The sequence below is a fragment of the Myxocyprinus asiaticus genome, chromosome 1 (assembly GCF_019703515.2).
Source record: "Myxocyprinus asiaticus isolate MX2 ecotype Aquarium Trade chromosome 1, UBuf_Myxa_2, whole genome shotgun sequence".
Lineage (NCBI taxonomy): Eukaryota > Metazoa > Chordata > Actinopteri > Cypriniformes > Catostomidae > Myxocyprinus > Myxocyprinus asiaticus.
The window spans coordinates 16,808,416-16,826,285 of NC_059344.1; the positions used below are offsets into that span (position 1 = coordinate 16,808,416).

The window sequence follows — 17,870 nt, forward strand, 5'->3', positions numbered from 1 at the left end:
CTAATTTAACAAAATAAAGGAAAGAAAGGAGAATAATGAGACTTCAGATGTTTCTACAGAACTGAGAAAGGGTTCTAGACTCACGGTGTACATTGAGGGAGATAGTGGCCCGTTTGCCCATTGGCACTGCTGGATTAGTAGCCACACAGGTGAAGTTCTTCCCTGTGTCTGTATCTATTGGTAGAACGGGCAGGTAACTTCGTGTAGTCACACGTTTCCTGTCTGCGAGCACCTCCTACAGAACAGAAATCATACTATTAATAACTTTTGTGTTTGATTAGATGAGCTGACGTTTTGATACATTACAAATTCACATTCCATTTACATTTATATTAATGTCAGATGTTTTCTGACCAAAATATCTTAGGAAAAGGAGTAAAAATGTGTTTATGTTGTGCAATATAACAACATTTTCCTGTGGTTTTTCTGCCAACACAGTTGTCTTTCCTGTGATGATCTATTGCAACCGAGTCTCAATGAATGAACGTTACTTTAACTACATTTTTGCAAACTGGGTTTTACGTGTCGCATTCTACGTTTCACCGCAGTTTCCTGGTGAAATTAACACCAGAGGTGTTACAACAACTGTGCGTTTTATTCACTTTCTCACAAATCACAAGTGCAATGGCTGATTATGACTTTTTAAACTCTTATTTTTTGCACTATTACTCACACACTGCCATGTTATGATATTGAAACACTCCTATAACGCATAATTTGAAAACCAATAAATTTTAATGCTTGTACTACAGACCCGCCTACATTTACACACTTATTCCAACATGATTCACTTTTTGGTAGCTCATTTGATAGTATGTTGAAGTTTGGACTCCAACCAACCACGCAAGGTGACACATGAGATGAAAATGTCATAAAATCAACATAAAATTATGTGCTTGCTTCAGAAAATGTGCTTTTCATGTCGCATTTCCTTTTAGGACAATATCGGTTAGGTTTAGGCGTTGGTTTAGGGTAAGGATGTCTGTTTTGTTCACCTCTCATTTGCTTTTAGGACACTATTGGTTAGGTTTAGTTTAATGTTTTAAGAGTACACTAGCATGTAAATTGCTTCAAAGTAAACATTGAATAAACCCCACAAAGCTTTGATTTGATTTTATGTTTTGTCTGTGGTTTGTGTGTTTGTGTGAATGACACGAGCGATTGTATTGAAGATACTCTCACCGTGGTGCTGACAGCCCCTTCAATCGGCAGCCCATCTTTCTGCCACTCTATGACAGAGGCCGGTTTGGCTCCACGGGACACGCAGCTCATGTTGTAGGGGACTCCTGCTGTGAGGAGGATCTCTGGGGAGCCCTCAATCACTGGGTCATCGGGAGGAACTTAAGACACAAACATACACATGGAGTCCATACAACCATTATCAATCAAGCCAAAATACAATAGTATTTAAACCAGAACCTACCTGAATATCTATTTACTCCATAACATATCAATCCCTTTATTGCTGTCTATACATTTACATGTATTTATTTATTTAAATGTGAGACAAAGTGACTTACAGTACATTCAAGTAAAAAAAAATAAAAAATTATCAGCATGTGTGCTGTCCAGGAAATTAATCCCATGACCTTGCGACATGTTAGTGCCATATTTTAGTTCAGCTATGCTTTTATAGACTGCTTTATAATAACATCCACAAAAAGCCATAACTAATTTAATAGCAATAAATCAACAACACAAAGACAACATCTTAAAAACAAGCTTTCTAACAGACATAAAAGGAATAGTTCACCCAAAAATGACAATTTTCTCATCATTTACTCACCTCTTTCATCTGCTGAACTAAAATGAAGATTTTTAGAAGAATTTCTTAGCTGTTTTAGTCCATAGAATGCAAGTGAATGGGTGCCAAAATTTTGAAGCTCCAAAAATCACACGAGTCAGTATAAAAGTAATCCATACGACTCCAGTGGTTAAATCAATGTCTTCAGAAGTGATATGATAGGTGTGGGTGAGAAACAGTATTTAATATTTAATATTTAAATCCTTTTTTTTTTTTACAATAAATTATCCTCCCTGCTCAGTCAGTCTCCACTTTAACTTCCACTTTCATATTCTTCTTCTTGTTTTTTTGGTGATTCACATTCTTCATGCATATCTACTGGGCAGAGAGAAGAATTTCTAGCAAATAAAAGACTTAAATATTGATCTGTTTCTCACCCACACCCCTCATATCACTTCAGAAGATATTAATTAAAACACTGGAGTTGTATGGATTACTTTTATGCAGCCTTTATGTGCTTTCTGGAGCATCAACATTTTGGCACCCATTCACTTGCATTGTATGGACCTACAGAGCTGAAATATTCTTCTAAAAATCATAATTTGTGTTCTGCAGAAGAAAGAAAGTCATACACATCTGGGATGGCATGAGGGTGAGTAAATGATGAGAGAATTATTATTTTTGGGTGAACTATTCCTTTAAACACACTGCCATGCAAAGGCTAAACATAGTAACAGTTGTCCAAATTGAGTTATGAGCCAAATCTGGTCTGTTAGACTATGATCTGTCCTGTGACAGATGGGTTTGGACCAGTCATGCTCAGATTCATGTACAAACCAAGTGTGCATGTACAACACATTTAACTGGATAACCCAAAAACATGATCTCAGTATTAGACAAAAGAGTTGGCGTACTTTAGTTAATGCGTTTGCCTTAAGGCGCAGTCACATTGGCACGGCAAAATTACGCAGGCAAAGAAGAATGGGCGGATGTTGTATGGAGTTATATGTGTGCCACAATTCTGTGCACACAAAATTCTATTTTGCAATAAGATATTTTGAGAGCACAAAAATGTTCTGTGTGCACAAAATTATACTTTGAGCATGCAAGATTTTATTTAGAGCACACAAAAATATTCTGCGCACGCAAGATTATATCTTGCACGTGTGTTTTGTAAAGCAATGTATCTTCTTATCTTTTTGCACTTGTATAAAATTTATTTGAATGTGAATTTGCACAGAATTCTGAAATGTACATAACTCTATTGTTTTTTTGCGTGTGCAAGATCTCACTCACTCTCTCCTCCTAGCCACTCTGCATGCACACATAGCTTTGACTGCTTGTTTGCTCAACAATGTCACAGCATTATAATGTGACAGAATTTCAGCCAGTCAGCGATGAGGTGGTAAATTTTGATTGGCTAGCTAGACCACAGGTCATGCTGCTAATAAAAACAAGAGGAAGAGGAGAAGAGGATAGATTGTTTTCAAGAAAGGAAATGCGTAACACACTATGACCACATGAAAGCAGCTCTTTTGTTGACTTAACTGTATTTATTTAACCTTTATGAAATATATTTGTTAGTCTGTACACTGCCAATAGGCTTACTAGCTAGCTAACAATCTGGCTAGCTCTCTTAGTATGGTCTATATTAGTATTTGGTTATCTTGGCTAGTATTTGGTTATCTTGGCTAGTATTTGGTTATCTAGGTTACCATGTTACACTTACATAGTTACTAGCTTGGCCATGTCAGCAACCACATTCATCTGAAATTATATTAATTTAATCTCTCCTGTATGTAAAACTCTTTTAGACTAACGTAATAGTGTAGTTTTGGGGGAACTTACTTTGACCTCTATCTGTCCCAGAGGATATTCTGAGAGATCAGTTTATTAAAATAAAAGTGACCAGATTACAGTCTACCATGGATCAGCATTCTTATTTTTGTTATTATTATATGAATTATTATTTTCTTTAATAAACATGTTATTTTGTCTACCTTCTTTAGTGTGTACTCTCCTATTTTTTTGACAGCCTTGCATATTATAAATATTATGAATATTATAAATATTGCCTAAATTACCATATTCTATTCTTAATAATAAATTAGAAAAGCTGTTTATGTTTGCATTTCAAAGCTGTGGGTTATCTTGAAATGTTCAGTATGCTGTTTTTATGACGTTTATGCATTCTACCACAACCCTTCTGGCAAAATTGATTAATGAGAAGAAATGGAGGAAAAAGAAAAGAGGCTAATTTTGTCTCCTGTCATAGTTTGGGGTAAATTAAATGTACAGTATATTGACCCTCAATTGTCTGAGACTGCAAAGATTTTTTTTAAAATAAAAATAAATCCTTAGCATTGCATGATACCAGGCTACTATATTTTGAAAAACTTACATTACAGTAAGTATTCCTGGTATGTCTATAATCCACGGGGAAAATACATTTTGTAATGACAACTGCATACAGTGTATAAAGTGTGTACTGAACTTGGAGCGTTGTGCCTGTTGGCTCTTCTGCTACATTTACACAGATATGTTCATGGTTGCTGTAGCTAACTTAACTGTCCAATCGCAGAGCGCTTGTAAGCAGCTTCTAATAGCCAATCCTGACGTAGGAGGTCGGACTTGTCAGAATACGGTTGGAATAGCAAACAAGCAGTCTAAAGTTCCAAGCACACGCAGAGGACATACGAGGAGAAAGAACGAGTGAGATCTTGCACACGGCAAAAAAATTATTAATCTTTGCAAGAAGATACATTGCTTTACAAAGAGTTCAAGCTTTAACTTTTTGTGCACTCAAAATATCATATTGTGTGCGCAAAACATTTTTGTGCGCTAAAAATATCAACTTGCACGCTCAAAATTTAATCTTGCGGCATAGAAAATGTTTGTGTGCTCAAATTATCATTTTAGCACACTCAAAATACAATTTTGCACATGCAGAATTTTGACACATATATAACTCCATAATGTTGAGTGTGTGTGAAACCAGCAAGAAACGAATTGCCAAGTAGCCTCTTTTTAATGCTGCACTTTATAATCAGGGAGAGTGAAGTTTTTGATGCCAAAATGATGTTGTTTGATGATTGTGAATATTCAGTGTGTCTCTGTACAAAGCACCACCCACACAGACGTCACTGCCAAACCAAGCAACTTCCTGTTGGTCAATGTGGCGAATTTGCCTATCAAAGTTCACAAAACTTGAACTCCACGGCAAATCTGCGAGGGGAAATTCCAGAGCCCTTCTACTAAGGGGGGCGCTCATGGTTAGCAAAGTAATGCATAACGCGACGGACCCATTGACGGTATGTGGGCAGTACACCGCCGAGGAGAAGAGAGGACATTTTTTTTAATGGATGCCTATGAAGGATATGCTTTAGTGTGCTGAATAAACTGCTTTTGTAGGAAACAGCTAAATGCTTAATTAATTAACCGCCTGTCCGCTAATCTTCAACATGTTTTACACAAAACAGTGATTTTGGAGTGAAATTTGTGTGGAATTTACTACTACAAATTTGCTTTTTTATAAGAGTTGGTTTACGACACTTCCCATTCATTTGTATAGTATCCGCCAATGGTGACTCATAGTCATAGCACGCTAGTTGACCGCTGCGCTCTCTCCTATGGTAAAAGCATGGACAGATGACTGTATTTCAGCCGCAGAATTTCGTCGTGTGAAGGTAAGTGTGACCGCATCTTTTGTAGGGCAGTATACCAATGTTTTTCAAAAAATCATACTTAGTAAGAAAATGTACACATTCATACACACAACAAAAGTAGACACACGAAACAACACTTACTAAGGACGGTGAGTTTGGCCCGTCGGGAGCGCAGTGCAGCCTCAGTGGCCTGGCATTCATAGAGAGAGTCATCTGACAGTTCAGCAGCCGAGATCTCCAGATTATACTGACCAACATCCACCAGCCTTAGAACACGATACCTAGGCCAGGCTGGAAAAGACACAAAAATACACACAGATTATGATCTTTGTCACTCCAGGTGATGATTTTGGGATAAGAGCATGGATATCCGTCATTTTAACAAACATCGACACACAAGCACGCACATAACTAGATTTACAATTTCTAAAGAAAATGTGAATGGTGCTTGTCTGTGGAATGTCATGGCCACGATTCTATGGAGTGTGGGTGGTTGCCAGGGTGTTTCTGTGCAGTTTCTATTGTGTTGTCCCTTACAATAATTGAGAGTTCACTGCAAATTTGCCGCAAACGTGCCGCAAATGAGCTTTGCGGCAAACTTGTGGCAAATCGCCCATTGCTGCCAAAGGTTTGCTGGAGGTTCACCACTACTGGTGAAGAGTTGCAAACTTCTGCCAAACATTTGCGGTGAATCACGAGTTCATTTGCATGTGAAAGTAACGAACGGAAAATTTGTGGCAGATTTGCGGCTAGTTTAGATTTTTTTGTAAGGGGAGTGGTTTTTAGCATGTTGCTATGCGGGTGTTTGGATTAGGTATTTGGTGGTTGATAAGGCATTGCTAGGTGGACGCTTGAGTGTTCCTGGAGGCTGCTTATTGGCCCAGGTCAAAAGAGCCCACCCCCAAGTCTCTATAATGTTCTGGTCTGTAGATATGGCTTGGATCCCTCCTTCAATGTAAGGCCACATATACAATAATCGTTTTCCATATGTTTTTATAAGATCAATGATTTCCAATGTCTGTTAGTACTTTCAAAGTATGCAGTACTATAGAGGGTTATGAAAGTCTCCATTTTCGGTGGAGGAAAACATTGTTCAAGTGAGGATGAGAGGTGTAAACATAATAGCTCACCTCTTCTCAATAAGCACAAATGTTACTGGACAATTTATGCACCAAAGTTTAAAACTTAAGGTTAGGAGGGGGGCCTGGATATCTCAGTGGTAAAGACGCTGGCTACCACTCGTGGAATTCGCTAGTTCGAATCCCAGGGCATGCTGAGTGACTCCAGCCAGGTCTCCTAAGCAACCAAATTGGCCCGGTTGCTAGGGAGGGTAGAGTCACATGGGGTAACCTCTTCGTGATCGCTATAATGTGGTTCGTTCTCGGTGGGGCGCGTAGTGAGTTGAGCGTGGTTGCCGCGGTGGATGGCGTGAAGCCTCCACACGCGCTATATCTCCGTGGCAATGCGCTCAACAAGCCACGTGATAAGATGCGCGGGTTGACTGTCTCAGACGCAGAGACAACTGGGATCCGTCCTCCACCACCTGGACTGAGGTGAATTACTACATGACCACGAGGACTTAAAAAGCACATTGGGAAATTGGGCATTCCAAATTGGGAGAAAAAAAAAAGAAACTTAAGGTTAGGGGTTTGTTAAAATCATGTCTCCTCTACATTTGAGCAATAATAGTGGACAGTAATGCTTGCCTTAGCAAACACATAATACTGTTGGCATGCAGTCCAAGCAACATGGTGCAGTGACTTTGTCCACCTCTGCGTGGCAGTAGAGTCTGTTCTCTGAGGCAGTATGATATATGCTAGTGCGCTATGACATGGACATTTCCAGCTTTTGCTGCAAGAGAAATGACAAAAATTTTGCTGTGAATTACATCACACACCCCCAACCCACACGCCCCTTTCTCTCTCTCCACAATGTTTGCCGATTAAGTTATCATTATGTGTTGCGCCACTGAGTATGTTTGGATGTTACTGCGCGTGCAAGTGTGTGTGTATGTGTGTGTGTGTGTGTGTGTGTGTGTGTGCAGGGTTTGTTCAAATGCTTTTATATTAAAGCCATGGGGACAAACCAGTGAAGCATCACTGTGTCAATACAACTACACTGAATCAAAGAGAGAGATGGAGAGAGAAACAGAGAAACTTGAGAAGAAACTTTCTCATTCTTGTAAGTGAATTTAGCAAATGCAGCAAATGTACTTTATCAGGTCCACATTTATCTATTTATAATGGCAGAGGTTAAAAATACCACATCCTTCCCTCACTCTTCTCATGACAGTCTGCAAGGAGTGAGAAAAGATGGGCAAGCTAGTGGAGCAGAAAGCAAAAGAGCAAAGTGGAGGTGGGGGACTAAAATTACACAGAAAAACAAACAAACAAACAAGGAAACATGAAAAACAGTGAGACAGATGAAAGAAAAAACAGAAAGAGTGCACAGAGAAAGAAAGAAAGAAAGTGCGATGTGTAGTGCTGATATAAAGTATGCACATGTTCTGGAAATGTTAATTTTTCATTTAAAAAATTTACATATTTATTATTGTCCTCAGTTTTAAGCAAAACAATCTTAATGGACCCTTGACTTGCACTGTTGGGTAATTTAAGTTTATTAGATGAATTTGAAAGTTAGAAAAGTTAGAAAGTTAGTTTCATTATTTATGACTGCATCTGAGACATGTATAAAAAAATGGAAAACGGCAAATGAACCTTCAACGAAACAAAGGTGGAATGGCAGTAGACCAGAAAAAAAGATATGTATTCTGTAAAGAGACATGAAAATTCTCTCATCATTTACTCACCCTCATGCCATCCCAGATGTGTATGATTTTCTTTCTCCTGCAGAACACAAATAAAGATTTTTAGAAGAATATTTCACATCAGTAGGTCCATAAAATGCTAGTGAATGGGTGCCAAATTTTTGAAGCTCCAAAAAGCACATATAGCCATCATAAAAGTAATCCATATGACTCCAGTGGATTAATTAATGTCTTCTGAAGCTAAACATGGGGTGTGTATAAAAAAGAGATCAATATTTAAAACGTTCAGGTTTGTCTCTCTCGCGTGACATAAGCGCGTATTTATGCATAGATCTCTTATTAGCAGCTGTTTCTATGGTCCGCAATACTGTTTCGAAAAACAATTTATGCAGCGGTCTCAGCAAGGAGTTCGGTCTGAGGCATCTCCTCCATTCACTTGTATACAAACCGATTCAAACAGCTCTCCTTGTTGACCGTTCCAAGATGATGCCACAGTTGACATATTCAAACCAGCCGAATGAGGCATCTATTTACAGTATGATTATCTGTGCTCTTCTGTTGTAAACAACACTGCAATGTTTGTTTTTTTCAGTTCTCACGTGAAATTTCACACTTGACCTCAACCCTCGTGAATTTTAGGTAAAAAAAAAACAAAAAAAAACATTTTAAATATGGATCCATTTTTACACACACCTAGCATTTCACTTCAGAAGACATTAGACACTGGTCTTGTATGGATTAATTTTATAATGGCTATATGTGTTTTTTGGAGCTTCAAAAATTTGGCACCCATTCACTTGCATTTTATGGACCTACAGAGCTAAGATATTCTTCTAAAGATCTTCATTTGTGTTATACAGAAAAAAGAAAGTCATACACATCTGTGATGAGCATGAGAGTATATGATGAGACAATTTTCATTTTTGGGTGAACTATTCCTTTAAGTGATATGGTAAAACAGATATGGATTTTATGCCATGCTCTGTACTGTGTATAACTGAACTTATAGGTGATGTTTTTCCTCTGCTATATACTGTATACTGTATGATATGTTATAAAAAGAAAGAAAGAAAGAAAGAAAGAAAGAAACTATACATCACAGACCCCGAAGGTCTTCTCCGATGCCTAAGGCCAGTCCATCCTTGGTCCACTGCACAATGCCCGAATAGTTGAAGACCACGCAGGACAGGACCACCCTCTGGCCCAAAACCACCGACTGGTCTGCAGGCTCCTGAGAGAACCGTGCCGTCCGCACTGAAAAACAACAGGCAGTTTTCAATTATATGTAACATGCTAAAAATAAATACATTGTAAATATTACAATGTTAATATGGCATTAACAAATACTCGGCAAGATACAACCAACAGTTCAATTTGATGCAGCTAAGGTTAATATGCAACAATATTACACTTTATGTATTTTATGTGATTATGCTAATACAACCGTAAGAGATTATTTCACAGGGACATAACAACAAAACACATGAGAGGAGGATTAAGATTTGTCAGACTTGCAGTACATACTGCCTAACATCTACTTTTGTGTTCCACAAAAGAAAGATGTCATATGAGGGCGAGTAAATTATTTTTGGGTGAACTAACCCTTTTATTAGATTGTCAAATACTGACAGTAAATAAAATGTATATGTGAGTGATTAAATTTAAACAACAACTGTCACAGTTAATGACTAAAACATAACACACCGCCTACATCTATTGTGCAGTTTCACTATTACAATCAAAGTTCTGAGAAAGTAAATGTGGTTCTTTGGAAGAAGGAGCTTGTCCCTTGATACCAAAAAATACCAGACACATTTCTTCAGCCGTAAAACATGGCATTCACCAGAGTCACTCTCTTTCTCTGACATACAGGACGATATTTGATACTCCAGACAAGCCTGCGTCTCCAGCTTGAAGAAATGACTAACAATGAAAGCTTTCATTCAGAGGCTGAGTTGTGCATCTTTATTGGATCGAAATCAAGAATGTTGCAAATTAAGTAAGGGCAACTCATATTTTCCCTGCATTCTTCTTCTCTTCGCTCAGTGCTGTTCTCTCTTTCTTTCTTTTTTACTTTCTTTCATTCCTCTTGGGACGCTGTTTGGAGCCTGGTCTTTCATTCTTTCTTTCTTTCTTTCTTTCTTTCACTTCCTATCCTCACAGGATTCCCTGTTAACACCATCATTTAAGACAGTTTTTCTAGTTTAGGGCAAAAATAAACAATAACAGCCGTTACTTTTGATCTGTTTTGTCATTTGTGCACAATTATTTCCAGTTTTCCATCTCTCTTTTTAAATCAAATGTTTCTCTCTCTCCAGCCCTGCCTTCTATTTCTGTGGTCTTCCTCTCTAGTCGGAGGGGGTTTAGAGACATGCTGTCACAATCCATTTATCACATTAAATATCAGCCCTCTAGCCCTCTCTTGTTCTCTCGCTCCCTCCCTCCCTTCTCTCATCCCTCCAGCATTCCTCTGTAGGTCCCCATCTCTCTCAGTTTCCTAACAACTGGCATATGCCCGTTCATCCCCCCATGACCCCATCCCTCTCTCTCTCTCTCTCTCACTCCATCTCTCTTTCTCTTCCTTCTCGTGCAATAACTGTAATCACTTTGGTTGTACTTAATGAAGTCAAACAAGAGGAAACAATGCACTAATGACCATGAAAAATATCATATATTCTATAGGACAATGCAGTTCATATGTTGCTCCAGCATAGAGCTCTATTTATCTTTCCAAATCTCCCTTTTGTTTCTCTTTGTTCTTATCCGTCATCCTGTTGTGCACATTGAACTCAACAGAATAAAAGGCACCGAACAAATGGTTTATTAATATTGTTAAAATTATTAGTAGTAGTAGTGCTTGCTAAGGCAAGTATCCCTATTGCTATTTCACATACTTAGGGCTAGAGGTTTGCACAAATCCCTAACCCTAAGTATTAAACTCTGGCTGGTTGCACACTAGACGAGAAGCATCACATCACGGGTAGGACAAGGCACAGGTATCACAAAAATCTATCACAACTTTTCAGAAATGATTGCATCAGGCATCGATCCCAAGCCTAGTGCTGGGTGATGATGAACAATGAGGAAATATAGATATTATTTCTAATTTATTGATCAGAAAAATGAACTTTTCAGTGACAAATTTTTCATTATGTAACTTAATAGTAATGGTCACACTTTATATTAGGTGGCCTTAACTACTATGTACTAACATTAAATACATACAAGACTATGTATTTACAGTGTAACTACATGTTGTTCTGTAAAATGCCCACATTTGCTGCTTCTGAGGTTGAGGTATGGGTAGGTTTAGAAGTAAGGTTAGGGTTAGGATTAGGATTAGGGGTTAGAGTTAGGTTTTGGGGTAAGGGTTGTGTTAGGGGTAAAGTTAACAGTATAACTACAAATATAATTACAATGCAACAACGTGTATGTACATAATAAGTACATTGTATCAAATGGTTAAGTACATTAAGGCCACCTAATATAAAGTAGGTCCAAGTAATTAATGATGTGATTACTTTTTCAATGAAGTAATTAATAAAGTATACTAATTTCAATTTTAGAAAGTAATTTGTAGTGGATTACTTTTTTGGGTAACTTACCCAACACTGCCCATAACACCCTAGAATAATGACGGCAACTTTTGCACAGGCAAGCATCATTTTCTTCAGAAAATGTGAAAATAGCTATAGTTGTTGTACAATGGGGTAGATTTGGCCTTCACTAAAATCCATTTCTGTCCATTAACAGTATTACATAACTGGTATGTGATGCAACCCAGTGTGTCAATGGAGTCCACAGTTGGTTATCAACCCTGTGAAGCTGCAGTATTATTAAATTCATTTATGAATCCATTCTGTGGAAGACTACTTGGTTGCATTTATCCTCAACCTAAAGGGATGCATGCATATAATGTATAGGCTACTGTGTGTTCATACAATATATTCCCGATAAGTGTCATGTTTTCATTTGGGTATGCTGGTGCATTTGTAACCATCTGAAAGTTTATTTTATATTTGTGTAGAGAAAAGACAATACAGGGGTATAAACAATTATGCTATCTGTCTATATGTTAAACAAATAGATGACGCTGAAAACAGGGACCATTTTCTCCCATTATTACAAGAGATTACACAAATAAAAAAAGGTAAATTACTAAATAGTAATTTATGCCTGGTCTTTGGTACTCTGCATTCAAATCAGCCAGACACAGTAACATTGGCTCAACCAATGGCATGAGTATGGGGTGGGAAAAAATTCAGATTCAGACTCAGATTCTACTTGTCTGATCAGTGGATAACGGGGAGAGTTTCGTTTGATGATGACCAGTGACACAGAAATTACAAACTGATCTCACAATGAAATCAGCGACAGAAAGGCTGAAACAGGGACTATTTAGCCTGAGACGGGCCACTGGTATTAAAATGAATGGGAGAAATTGGAATGCCCAACACCTAACAGATGTAGAAAATGAAGCCCCGCCTTACAGGTAAAAGAGCCAATCACCTTTTAGATACAGACATTGCCTCTCAGTCAACTTGAGAAAAAAATAATAATAATTTTAGCATGATCTGAGCTAAAGAAAGCACAATATATAATACCATTGTTGACAGATTTAATATGTTATTTGATCATAATCTTCTTGACCAACCGTTCAGGTAGATAGGAGCAGTACGTTTATGCCGCTTGTTTACATAGAAAATAGCTGCACAGCCTGCCCAGGAGTGTTACAAAGATGGCTGCCGAGTGAACTGACTTCCCTTGAAAGGGACTTTAGGTGAAAGTTCTGCCGCTGAAATCTGCTGAAAAAATGACAAGCACTGCCCCAAGTGGCTGAAGATAGAAGTGTTGTTAAAAGTATGGGCACGTGTGAGTTCCAGTTTACAGGTGAAATGTCCACAGAGTGGCGCAAAAAGCAACTATTTTTAGTAGTAAATTATGTAATACAGTCAACAGGAATGCATACTTAATTAACTCTACACCCCAACCCCAACCCTAAACCTAACCAGCAGTGGAGTAAAAACGTAATTGTAGAGCGAAAATGCAACCTGAGAATCATGCTCACCATTGTTTATGTGATTACTTCCTGGTTTACATGGGACCAGAATCCATCGGCACATCCGAATATCCATACTGCCCTAGTATATAATATGCCAAAAACAGAATGCCAATGGAGTAGTACAGTATGTCTGAATCATCAGTATTCATAAAAACAGTAAGCGAGAAATACCCAGATGACCTACTATTTCCGGTGAGAATCTGAAGTGCGGATCGACTGAAAACTTTATCATTCCATAATTCCCCGGGAACTGATGAGACAGACATCATGTTCAAAACACTGGATTTAAAAGAATAGCGGAAAACCGTGAGTTGGACAGCTCTTTTCAGCTGATAGTGATATTTATACGAAGAAATTTTTTCATTGCACTGTAACAAGTAGATTATTTTTGTGGTTGTTGTTATTACATCGTATATTTGGGTCACGGGTTAATATGAAGTTTGACCTGGATTGAATTTGTCCAGAATCTATTCATACTACTCGCATGCATACCTAAAGAACGTACTGTTTTACCAACTGAGAAGTGCGATCTTCATCAAATACAGAATATACTACATGATTTCCAACGCAGGGCTTGTCTTGGAGGCTGCTTGCCTAACACACTATAAGTAGCACCACAGGACAAGAACACATTTGAATTTATGCAAAATGTCGGATAGGGGATGCTACTTGTCAGTAATCCATCAGAATGAGGTTGGATTACACAAACAATCGGAATCAACATGATAAGGAATTATCATGTTGATTCCGATTGTTTGTGTAATCCAACCTGTGTGATCATATTGAAAATGTTGGAAACGCACTTCAGCCTTTGCTGTATGCTCAGCTCTAAAACTGAATCAACTAGAAACTGCTCATTGTGACTGCAATCTCTGTAAAATTATTAAAAAAATAAAAATAAAAAAAAAACGTAACTAGTTCAAACAACTAGAACAATAATGGTACAATAAGTCAAAAGGTTTTAAACTGTATAAAAGTGAAGTAATTATTACATATGGGATTACTATTTGTGCGTCTACTCAAACAGAAGGGGACAAAAAGCATAACGGTGATAAAAAGAGAGCGAGAGTGAAAGAGAAAAGAGGCAGAGAGTGTGTGCGCAAGAGAGAAAAAGAGATAGGGGAGATGAGGACAGAGACACAAATTCAGAGATGGAGAGAGACATGGCTGGACAGGGAGTAAAAGACAGCTAATGAGAGAGGACCTGAGAGAGAGAGAGAGAGAGAGAGAGGGCTTGTATAGTTTTCATTATGTGGGTTATGCTGCAGTGACAAATTTAGAGTGTCCTGATTTTCTTGAGTCACTGATCCCTGGGTACCAGCAGTAGTCCATGCCACACTGCCAACGTCCTGACCGCACAAAGACGTGGTCGCACACATGCACTGACCACATTACACAGCCACACTCATGTCAAGAACACACAACTTGACCAACACGAGAGAACAGCCTCTCATCAAGGGATCACCAGATCGCAAACACTGCATACCAAAAACTCACTTCTGTCAACATAAATCCACAGATTTATCCTGGAGATTATCATTTCTCTCTTCAGGACACTAACTGGATTCAATGGAATGTCTTATATATGATATGATATAATAGGCCTTTAAAATAAAGATGTAAAATGTGCAACAAAGAATGAGATGATGTCAATAAAGTTTTAGTATAAACCCCTTTATGAATAAAGATAAAAATGGAAAAGCCCTTATAACCAGTCAGAACCCTGAGGATTAAATATTGAGGAAGGTTGTATTAAAACAATTATATGACATCATAGTGACAAAAAAATCTGTATTCTGAGCTGCATTATTTTAGTGAGAACTACAACCTGAAGCTAAAAAGCTATTACTGTAATATGTTTGTTAATGACTCTGACATTCCACTTATTGAGGTAAAATGGTGCTACACACACAGAACAACTGTATATACTGTATACATTTTAGTCAGGTAACCTAAAAAAAAAGTACCTCAAGCTAACATCTAAAATAAGTCCAAATTATTACATATGTAAAATGACTGCATCAGCCTAGCTACATTACACTCAAAAAAAAAAAAAAAAATAAAAATAAAAAAAAAAATATATATATATATATATTTTTTTTTTTTTTTTTTTTTTTTTGAGTGTAATGTAGCTAGGCTGATATAAACTGCTAGGCAGTTTATATATATATATAGCCTATTCTGTAAGATTGAAACATTTCAATTTAATAACAAAACTGCATCAAATTGAATTGTATAATGTGTAACAAAATTAAATTAATATAACTTGAAATAGTTTTTATTATTATTATTAAAGATTACTCAATTAAATTTGATAAAAAATTTGTTATAAAATTAAAAAGTGTTAATCTTAAAATTATTTTTTGAGTGTAGGTTACACCAGTGTCAGAAATTAACTTTTACATTAAGGGGCATAGGCGTAACTAGATCCTTTTTAGGAGGGCTGTAGCCACCCTAAAATTTATCTCAGCCCCCTTAAAAATGTGTGACTTTGCAATCAGCACGTACGAATTTTAAACAGCTGTAGCCGCAACGCTGCAATTGTTTGAAGCGCGAGACCACTTTGGTAGCTTTTCTTGCCTGTAAAGACTGACTGAAGCACGAGCCAATAGTGTTGGAGTGTGGGCTGCGAAGGAGCATATCATTGGTTTGACTCACTGAACGAATACGCCCCATTTACTCATTAAATTTATGAACGTTCAGCGCCTTATTATGACGGATTGAAAGAGAGGAGGCATGTCGCCAGTTTAGTTCGGTAATCTCGTTTACGAAGGAGAGAAGGGTCTGGATAAATTAAGAGTAATAGTGATTAATGACATTACAATGACATCAGGACTTAAATACAACCTGTAATTATTTTTAGGCTATGTTGTCTTTTTGTATACCTAGATGGTCATGCAAAGCAGTTAAAAAGATTATAGGCTATGCCTTGTTGTCATTTGCAGGGAAAATGCTTATGATATTTAAACACTGCTTATATCTCTTAGTAGACACTCTGATTTTAATCAAATATAATTAGACTTGTTTTGGTCGTGTATGTTTCTGTGCTTTATCAATGGTTTAATAATGACCCAAAAGCACATACAAAACATTCATTTGTTGCCACCTACTGGCGTAAAAGTGTGATTTACTAAAATGGTTACTAAACAAATAAGTAATCTTTAAATGTATACTGTATATTTCTATAAATTATATATATATAAAACCAGGGTTATTCTGATGAAATTAAATTATCTTTTTGGAGTGATTTTCTCTTTTGAATTAATTCAAAAGTTTCGAATCACGAGTTAATGACATACAGAGAAACATCATCTGGAGTTAATTTACTCTACTAAAAACAACCAAGCTAAATGTGACATTTATTGTAATAATACATTTTTCTGGTGTTTGATAGAACTTTAATCTATAGTAGTTGCAAAATTATTGATTTTCTATAATAAACACATTTTTTTTTTTTAATTTGTTAATAAATGGAAAATAAATAGAAAAAAATAACTGAATGGTTCTTTAAACGGTTTCATTTATATATAACTTTATAAGTGTTTAATATAGAAAATAACAATATTCTGAACGTACAGTATATTAGCTGGCTATCTTGAATGATGTAAACACAGTAAAAAAACAAAACACTATCTATTCTAAATAGTGGAATACATCAAATGTGCACGTATAATAGTGTCATTGGGGGCTGAGCCCCCCTAAGATCAAAATCCTAGAATCGCCTCTGTTAAGGGGCAATATACTGTATATATACTGTATATATATATATATATATATATATATATATATATTTACCTTTATGAGGGCATTATAAAAACATTAAATATACATACCTTATAAAACATAAACTGTCTCATCTTTTTATGCCAGATACTGTAATTTGTTGCCTCTTTCCCTTAAAATAAAAAAACATCAACTCAGATACTTAAGGTAACAAATGCTAATTTTTTGCAGTGTTTGATTCCTTTAGACCTAGAAACAGCATTTCATGTTGCTTAACACCCGCGTGAATTTCTTTCTTCTGCAGACCACAAAAGGAGATGTTAGGCACATAGGCAGAATGTTAGAGACTGTCAACCTCAGGCCACATTATTGTTGGGAAAAAAGATGCATTGATAGTGAATGGCGACTGATGGTGTCAGTCCATAACATTCTGCCTCACAACTCATTGAAATTAATGCGGATTTGGAACGATGTGAGGGTAAGTAAATGATGAAAGACTATTCATTTTGGGGTGAACATCCCATGTTCTTACTTAATTATTTCCGTTTCCTTCTTAAGCACTGTTTAACCAGACATATTTTCCAAGTTTTCAAATAAGGATCCGTGACCTTAAGCTGCCCTCTGTATCTTCCGTAGTAGATTTTACAAAACAAAACAGAACCTAGGTAAAAATCCACGATACTTTAAAAGCATCACTAATACAATGACAAACAAAATAAGCAGAGCTGTTCAAACTCCTCCATGAGAAACACTACAGATTACATGCTTGTGTGACTTAATGCGCTAGCCACTCTCAGACAACAAAGGAGTGTGTCTGGACAAGGAATACGTCACCTGCTGCGGTCAAGGTGCCTGTCGTGGAGCAAGGAGAAATAACAACTGATTTTGGGTACAAAATGCACACCTACT

The 17,870-nt window shown here is 37.0% G+C and overlaps 1 protein-coding gene across 3 annotated transcripts in view; it reads right to left on the minus strand.

Moving 5' to 3' along the window:
• The window catches only part of LOC127450687 (kin of IRRE-like protein 1), a 42,494-nt gene that overhangs the window by 14,662 nt on the left and 9,962 nt on the right, over positions 1–17,870 (minus strand). For 2 of the 3 annotated variants that reach the window (XM_051715092.1, XM_051715006.1), the window contains exons 2-5: positions 9,281–9,430; positions 5,551–5,700; positions 1,183–1,340; positions 85–235 (exon numbers count right to left, since the gene is read on the minus strand). In XM_051715092.1, the coding sequence (XP_051571052.1) occupies positions 85–235; positions 1,183–1,340; positions 5,551–5,700; positions 9,281–9,430 (609 nt within the window). Of the gene's footprint in view, positions 1–84; positions 236–1,182; positions 1,341–5,550; positions 5,701–8,218; positions 8,256–9,280; positions 9,431–17,870 lie in introns of those variants that run through there. The other variant, XM_051715171.1, reaches the window with a different exon arrangement.